The sequence below is a fragment of the Triticum dicoccoides genome, chromosome 7B (genome assembly GCF_002162155.2).
Source record: "Triticum dicoccoides isolate Atlit2015 ecotype Zavitan chromosome 7B, WEW_v2.0, whole genome shotgun sequence".
In the NCBI taxonomy this organism is placed as follows: domain Eukaryota; kingdom Viridiplantae; phylum Streptophyta; class Magnoliopsida; order Poales; family Poaceae; genus Triticum; species Triticum dicoccoides.
The window spans coordinates 590,949,196-590,957,922 of record NC_041393.1 but is presented as its reverse complement, the minus strand read 5'-3'; the positions used below and the strand labels follow the sequence as shown (position 1 = coordinate 590,957,922).

The 8,727-nt window shown below is 47.1% G+C and overlaps 1 protein-coding gene across 1 annotated transcript; it reads left to right on the top strand.

Moving 5' to 3' along the window:
- The first annotated feature begins 776 nt into the window (after positions 1-776).
- Positions 777-1,319, top strand: LOC119339160. The gene has a single exon (XM_037611306.1). It carries the CDS (start codon positions 777-779, stop codon positions 1,317-1,319), a length of 543 nt encoding a protein of 180 aa, XP_037467203.1.
- The last annotated feature ends 7,408 nt before the right edge of the window (positions 1,320-8,727 follow it).

The window sequence follows — 8,727 nt, the reverse complement described above, 5'->3', positions numbered from 1 at the left end:
TTGCGATAGTGTTTCTCCCGCCTTTTCCTTCAGGCATGTATGTTAATTCTTTTATTAGAGTTCTTACTCCTTCAATGTCTCATTAGTTAAAGATGGTTGTGTGCCTCATGCTGATGCAGAGGCGGGGGTAATACTTCTTTTCAAAAAAAAAAGATGTGACCTTCCATGCCGTGATCCGCATCCTATGTGGCACCACTACCTTCCAGATAATATTCCAGAGCTTGCGGTTCCCATCCAAAGCAGCATTAGAGGCAGCCGGTGAGAAGGTTAATTCATGCTCCTCCATAGCAAGACGTTTTCCTTGGTTTGGGCCGATGTAATTTATGTCCGGTTAATGAATTTGTTAATTCAAAGCCGTGCTTTCCTGAAGCCTTCATTCTTATTAAAATTAAAAAGTCTTATTATTTTTATTTTGTGAGCGCACTACGAACCGTGAAACATTTTCGTTTTGGAAAGACGAGCCAACGCCAGTTGATGCCCGAAAGCTCGACCAACGCGCTCCCTTCTTCTTTTGCAAAAGAAAGAAAAAACACAAAGCGCTCTCTGGAGTCTGGACTCCGGGTGAGGTAAAGGTAAAGGTAACCAGCATGGAGCATCGTTTGATTTGGTTTCCTCTGCTCAGAAGACCCACCCCTCGGCACAAGTCTTCGGGCCCAGCTCCCCGCCACCTCGCCCCGCCGTGCGCGCTCCAGCTCCACTCTCCTAGCTGAGCCACCCCTCCCAGTCTCCATTCACCGTCGGGAAGGGGAGAGATCCGCGGAGCAGCTGAGCCAGCCATGGTCTTCTGGCAGAAGCGCGGGTGGGGCTGCGGGTGCACCTGGACCAAGGTTGCCCTCTGGTTGGCGTTCCTGCTCCTCGCCGGGGGCCTCATCGTCCCCTTCGTCGTCATCAAGCCGCCGACCGCCACCGCCGACTACGGCTTCCTCACCCGCTTCGAGCTCTCCCCGTCCCCAAACTCCACGGCGAAGAAGCCGCTCCTCCAGCTCCTGTCGTACAACGCCATGGTGCACATTGCCCTGCCCAACCCCAACCTGTACCGGGGCATCACGTGTCGCGCCCTCGCGGCCCTCTCCTTCAACGGCACCCGCTTCGACGAGTCCAGTGCCGTGGGGGTGGAGGACCTCTACCTTGACGCACAGGAGGAGAAAACGGTGCGCCTCGAGGTCGCCGGGGTCGACCGCAAGCTGCCGGCAGCCGGTGCGGCGGAGTTCGCCAGGCAGAAGGAGGCCGGCACGTTCGAGGTGGAGGTGCGGCTGGACGCGGTGGTGCGGTACGACATGGCCCGCAAGACGTGGTATCCCCTGGATATTAAGGCCTAGTTTGGTAGCAAGGCCAACGAAACCAGGGCAGCATACCCCAGTCGAGGGATTTTCTCCGGGCAGATGAGATCCCCTTCCATCACCCGGGAGATTTCCCTAATCAGTGTTACCTCATTTGGTGGCTAGAGGACGGGGCGCCACGCTCCAGATCGCTAGGTGGAAGTCGATCGTGGGAGAGAGAGCGGAGGCGTGGGTTTCCTGCCAGATCTCTGGAGTCGTGGATTGATCTCCCTGGGAAACAAGGTGGATCGGGCCAGAAAATCCCCAGGCGATGAGCAACCAAATGACCCGTTGGTTTTCCAGGGGCTGATTCGTCACGTGGGTCATGAGCCCTAGATTTTATAGGGGATACCGGGGGGATCCCGCATAACCAAATGAGGCCTAAGGTGGCAATATTCCCCGTGGGATGGGTACCCACGGGGCTTTACCCATCATGGAGCGGGGATGGGGGACAAATTCACCCCATGGGTATTTTCTGATGGGTACCCGTTAGTCTCGCGGGGCGGGGAAGGGGATAAAATTTTCTCCATGGGGACTCCATGGATACCCGAAAAACTATGTCATGCGTACTACAAATGCATAGTATATAAATTAATATATAGATATTTGACACAATTATTTTTTTCCACCTCTCCCAACAATCATGCCCTTTCCAATCTCACCTATCCTAGTCAGTTTTGAGATCCCCGTGGATACCCGACGGGTACCGGGCACCCGATATTCACGGGTATGGGGGGCGTTTTGTCCCCGCGAAGCTTCACGGGGCTTCACGGGTATGGGGATTGGCGGGGATCGGGGCGGGGATGGTGGAGTCATCCCCGGTCATCCCCGTCCCCGTTGCCACCTTGCTAGATATCATCTGCCCGCTCCGGCTGCAGCTCGTCGACGTCGCCGCCATCACCTTCAACTTCGAGAAGACCAAGTGCACCATCCTCAGGGTCAATATCTCCGGCTGCTAGCCCGCCCGCCATGGCCACCACTTGATTTGGTTTGGTTTCATTTCCGCCTGTAAAAATCCATTCTTGCTCGGTGTTCTTCATCGGTAGTACTACTAGCTAGTGCAGAACAAGCATCAATATCTCTTCCAGTGTCACCCAAAGAACAAATTTCCCCTGCTCTGCTTGGTGTAACTGTTGGGAGATTAGAGGTTGCACAACTATAGTGTAGAACAAGCATCATTTACTATAGTTGCAGTTCAAATGGGGTTTAAGGAATCTGTCCTAAAATATGGTGCTGCCAAGCATGTATACGGTTGCATGCCACAGCCTGCCAGCTTTAGTAGAAAGACTAGAACATCTAGGCGCGCGTTGCCGCGCCCACCCATCTTAATGACAATATTTTCTCAAAAAAAATCTTAACGACAATATGACCATTTATGAAAGAAATGGAAGTATAATTTTCAATCAAGATTTGAATTGAGCGTCTCCATTTTTACTATGGACTACAATATATTTGAATACCTTGGTAAAAAAATTGAATGCACCCATAGAAAGGGCCAGTTCAAATAATCATTAAATATCTTTGAACAAGAAAATCCACATGAGATTTTAGAAATCTTTTGCAGACCCGCAAGATAGAAGACACATAAGGAAAACATTTAAAAGATCGACGGTGAGTGAAAATTATGAGTCGTAGCATCAAGTGCACCAATGACACAGGATACTGGATTTTGTATTTGAACTCAAGTATAATTCTAAGTGAAACTACACATATAGATTTGCTTCCCGCTACGGCAGTGGGCTTAATATTGAACTTAAAATGTGCATTGGTTGCCATGCAAATGTATGAGATCCGGGGCACATGTCAAGGGCTCAATTTAACATCACATATTCCAAACAGAGGAAGTTTAATATTTTTGGGGGAAAAAAGAAATGATATTGAATAAGTACCTTACCCATCTTGACAGTAGTGACAGTAGCATCATATTGTCCATTGTTTGGAACATTGTATATTAGTTTCTTCCATCAAGTAGATGAAATCATTATATATGTAGTACAAAAAATGGTTAGCCTAAGGAAAATAATCGCACCGAGGGTTGCATATTACCGTGCAAGACCTGGCTTGTGCTTTATGGATGCCATGAAGTTGTATTTTACATATCATCGTTCATCTTCTCAAATGCTACTGCTGCTTCATTTTCTGAAAAGAACTTGAAGATTTTTGTTGGTTTTCCTAATCACGTGATGGCATATTACTTTATATGACACATCCATTGGTCAGAGACCAATCTATAATAACCATTAGTTATATAGAGAAAAAGGTACGTAAGGAAGATGAACAGTATGGTAGGCTAGAATGAAGGCCCAGTTAACCATCTATGGGCCCAAATTGATCAGAGAGCGCCCAGCTCATCCTCCGGAGCAGCGGCCCGGGGACGTTGGGCCAACGACGATGTGCGGGGAAAGAGATTAAGGCGACCCTGGTGTGTGCGGCGGGACTATCAATCGATCTGATGCGTTGATACGTGAAATCCGACGGTTGACAACGTCAAATCACTGTGGATGGCCATAGCTAGCTCTGTTTTACTGTTTTGTAATTCCTTCCATAGGAATCGTACGGCCAGGTCCGGTCAGGGCACAAGTCGTTTAGTCTTGTCGAGCAGGCCGACATGTCAGCTCCCAGGTCTCTCTCTTTTCTTAGCTAGGTGGAATCAGCCTATACCAAACAGTGCTTAGGTTGGGCCAGAATTGGTTCAAATTTGTCGATCCTGTCATGCTTTGTGGGCCTATTGACCTGCTAATGAAATGTGTGCTACAGTGCACGGTACAGAACTCTATCGCCAGATTCCATATGGACGGTTCTAATAAGAGGGTGTGCACCCGGGTTTTTAAAGGCCTCTCTAGTATTATACACTAGTATTATTTGCATAATACTAATATATGATACTCCTTACTATGACCAGCTTAAAAGTCCGAACTCGAAAACGGCTGGATAATCCATATATACATTTCAACACTAGGTACCTTGTACTCTTTTATGAGTAAATCAAAGTAATTAAAATTACTTGCTTGTAGAGTTTGTGTGAGGATGTGCCTCTATGTTCTAGCTACCTTGTAGTCTTTGAAATTTGAAGTAAAGTAAATAAAAGGCTTTCCTTTTACAATTGCGTGAGGGTGTGCATCTACGTTCTACCTATCTTTTACTTTTCGAGAAGTAAAGTAAAGTAATTGAAAGGCTCTCGGTTAACTTTTAAGAGGATTTGTTTGTGCAGAGATCTTGGATAAGAACGTTCGTATACGTTCAAACTATCTTGTACTCTTTGTGAAATAAAGTAAAAAAAGTCACATATACGAAGCCATTGCTTTATGAAGGGATATTTGGGTAGAGCTTACGGGTATGGGTATGTGCCTAAGTTAGAGCATCCCCAACGGACGCGTCAAAAGACGCACGCGCAGGGTAAACTAGCATTTTAGCGTGCGCGGCAAGTTTTCGCATGCTCCACCATCGAGGATGAGGATGATGATGAGAACTCGGAGTAGTTATAGCTGCACCGTAATTTAATTTTATGTAGTTGCACCATAGTTCGGTTTATCTATCTATACTATGAACTTGTTTATCTATCTATGCTATGAACTATGTAAAATATCTTTGTATCGTTTTTTATATCTATGTGAAATTATTTTGTGTCCAAAATGCAACAAATATGGACATGCGCGGGTTGCTCGCGCGCGCTGCATTTGAACGCGCTGCTGGAGCTGCGCGCACGCTGTATTTTAGCGCGGCTGTTAGAGCCAGTGCTGTGCGCCGCACCAAACCTGGCGATGGGTGCGCCGCAAACTAATTTTTAATGCGCCGCGCGTTGCCCGTCCGTTGAAGATGCTCTTACACATACACTCGTTTAAATATACTATTCTGAGTGTCCGTGAATAAACTAGTATCAATTATAGTGATAACGATATCATTTATGTTTGACAAACTCGACACCAGGAAATTATTTTAGAAAACAGATCAATTGCATTAACTCTTTTTCTTTGCGTGAAAAACTTTTGATATGTTCATCAACTGTCAAGGTAGTACAAAGAACACTAAAAATACAATTTACATTCAGATCCGTAGATCATCTAACGACAACTACAAACACTAGAGCGAGGCGAAGGCACGCCGCCATGATGGCCTCTCCCTCGTTGTAGTCGGGACTTGGGAAAGTTAGGTAAGTCAAGAGGACTGGATCACACAATCTATCAATGACGAGATACATACAATGAAACTTGATTGCAGAAAGCATGAAATGTATTTGCGATCAAACAATTATTAAACTATTATAATTAACACATGGAAACATCAAAAACTATATTCCACACTTAGTATATATTTTTGTGGGAACATAGCCACATACGGTATGTATAATACACATGTGCACTGCACCTTGTATCGAGAATGAGCGACCACACTTGTATATATACGTACACACATCGTACTGAAACTAACCGACGTCGTATCGAACGTAGTGCGCGCGTAACTTCATCACCTCGATCCCTCCGACGCTAGCTTAGCCAGCTTGATCGATCATGTTCCACTTGAAAAAAAATTGTCAGGCAAAGGAGCTGGACCACCGAGACGCATCCCAGGAGTAAGACCCTCATTACAGCAAACTGCTAATTCATATTCCCTCCGTACCGACGTTTTTTAAACTAATGTAGTGCCAAAAAAAGTCTTACTCCCTCCATCCCAAATTTTTGTCTTAGATTTGTCTAAATACGGATGTATCAAGTCACGTTTTAGTATTAGATACATCTGTATCTAGACAAATGTAAGACAAGAATTTTAGGATGGAGGGAGCACATTATAAGGCGGGTATTAATATTTTTTAAGACATGCAGATAAGCGTATTAATTAATAGAGTAATAATGTGTGTCGTCGATCTTACCGTGTAGTATGCGTTGTCATAGTCGTGGTCTTTGGCTCCCAGGGTTATCTGCCCACCAAGCTCCCCTGGCTCCACGCCCGGAGATGGAGGAGCCCTCAAAGCGCCGTCGAGGCGCCGACCGCTCCGTGTTGGAAATATGCCCTAGAGGCAATAATAAAAGCATTATTATTATATTTTCTTGTTCATGATAATTGTCTTTTATTCATGCTATAATTGTATTATCCGGAAATCGTAATACACGTGTGAATACATAGACCACAATACGTTCCTAGTAAGCCTCTAGTTGACTAGCTCGTTGGTCAACAGATAGTCATGGTTTCCTGACTATGGACATTAGATGTCATTGACAACGGGATCACGTCATTAGGAGAATGACGTGATGGACAAGATCCAATCCTAAGCATAGCACAAGATCGTGTAGTTCGTTTTGCTAGAGCTTTTCCAATGTCAAGTATCTCTTCCTTAGACCATGAGATCGTGTAACTCCCGGATACCGTAGGAGTGCTTTGGGTGTACCAAACGTCACAACGTAACTGGGTGACTATAAAGGTGCACTACAGGTATCTCCGAAAGTGTCTGTTGGGTTGACACGGATCGAGACTGGGATTTGTCACTCCGTATGACGGAGAGGTATCTCTGGGCCCACTCGGTAATGCATCATCATAATGAGCTCAAAGTGACCAAGTGTTTGGTCACAGGATCATGCATTACGGTACGAGTAAAGTGACTTGCCGGTAACGAGACTAAACGAGGTATTGGGATACCGACGATCGAGTCTCGGGCTTGTAACGTACCGATTGACAAAGGAAATAGTATACGGGGTTGCTTGAATCCTCGACATCGTGGTTCATCCGATGATATCATCGAGGAGCATGTGGGAGCCAACATGGGTATCCAGATCCCGCTGTTGGTTATTGACCAGAGAGCCGTCTCGGTCATGTCTGCGTGTCTCCCGAACCCGTAGGGTCTACACACTTAAGGTTCGGTGACGCTAGGGTTATTAGGAAGACTTGTATGTGATTACCGAATGTTGTTCGGAGTCCCGGATGAGATCCCGGACGTCACGAGGAGTTCCGGAAGGGTCCGGAGGTAAAGATTTATATATCGGAAGTTGTCATGCGGACACCGAAAAGTTTCAGTGACATATCGGTATTGTACCGGGCCACCGGAAGGGTTCCGGGGGTCCACCGGGAGGGGCCACCCCTCTTGGTGGGCCACATGGGCCGCGTGGGGCAGGGCACCAGCCCCTGGAGGGCTGGGCGCCCCCCCCCCCTTGGGCCCATGCGCCTAGGGTTGGGGGGGAACCCTAAAGGGGGCGCCCCCTTTGCTTGGGGGGCAAGTCCCCCCTCCCTGGCCGCCGCCCCCCCTTTAGATCCCATCTAGAGGGGCCGGCCCCCCTTGCCCCTTCCCCTATAAATAGAGGGGTGAGGGGAGGGCTGCAATACACAACCCAAGGCGCAGCCCCTCCCCTCCCCAACACCTCTCCTCCTCCGTCACGAGCTTGGCGAAGCCCTACCGGAGTGCTGCTTCTCCACCAACACCACGCCGTCGTGCTGCCGTTGGAGCTGTCTTCCTCAAGCTCTCCTTCCTCCTTGCTGGATCAAGACGGAGGAGACGTCGTCCGTTCCGTACGTGTGTTGAACGCGGAGGTGTTGTCCGTTCGGCACTTGGTCATCGGTGATCTGAATCACGTCGAGTACGACTCCATCATCACCGTTCCCTCGAACGCTTCCGCACGCGATCTACAAGTGGTATGTAGATGCAAACTCACTCCCTTGACTCGTTGCTTAGATGAACTCATAAATGGATCTTGGTGAAACCGTAGGAAAAATTTTAATTTTCTGCAACGTTCCCCAACAGTGGCATCATGAGCTAGGTCTATGCGTAGTTCTCTATTGCACGAGTAGAACACAATTTTGTTGTGGGCGTAGATCTTGTCAACTTGCTTGCCGCTACTAGTCTTATCTTGCTTCAGCGGTCTTGTGGGATGAAGCGGCCCGGACCAACCTTACACGTACGCTTACGTGAGACCGGTTCCACCGACTAACATGCACTAGTTGCATAAGGTGGCTGGCGGGTGTCTGTCTCTCCCACTTTAGTTGGAGCGGATTTGATGAAAAGGGTCCTTATGAAGGGTAAATAGAAGTTGACAAAATCACGTTGTGGTTATTCGTAGGTAAGAAAACATTCTTGCTAGAACCCAATTGCAGCCACCTAAAAGATGCAACAACAATTAGAGGACGTCTAACTTGTTTTTGCAGCAATTGTCATGTGATGTGATATGGCCAGAAGTTGTGATGAATGATGAATGATATATTGTGATGTATGAGATCATGTTCTTGTAATAGGAATCACGACTTGCATGTCGATGAGTATGACAACCGGCAGGAGCCATAGGAGTTGTCTTTATTTTTTGTATGACCTGCGTGTCATTGAAGAACGCCATGTAAATTACTTTACTTTATTGCTAAACGCGTTAGCCATAGAAGTAGAAGTAGTCGTTGGCGTGACAACTTCATGAAGACACAATGATGGAGATCA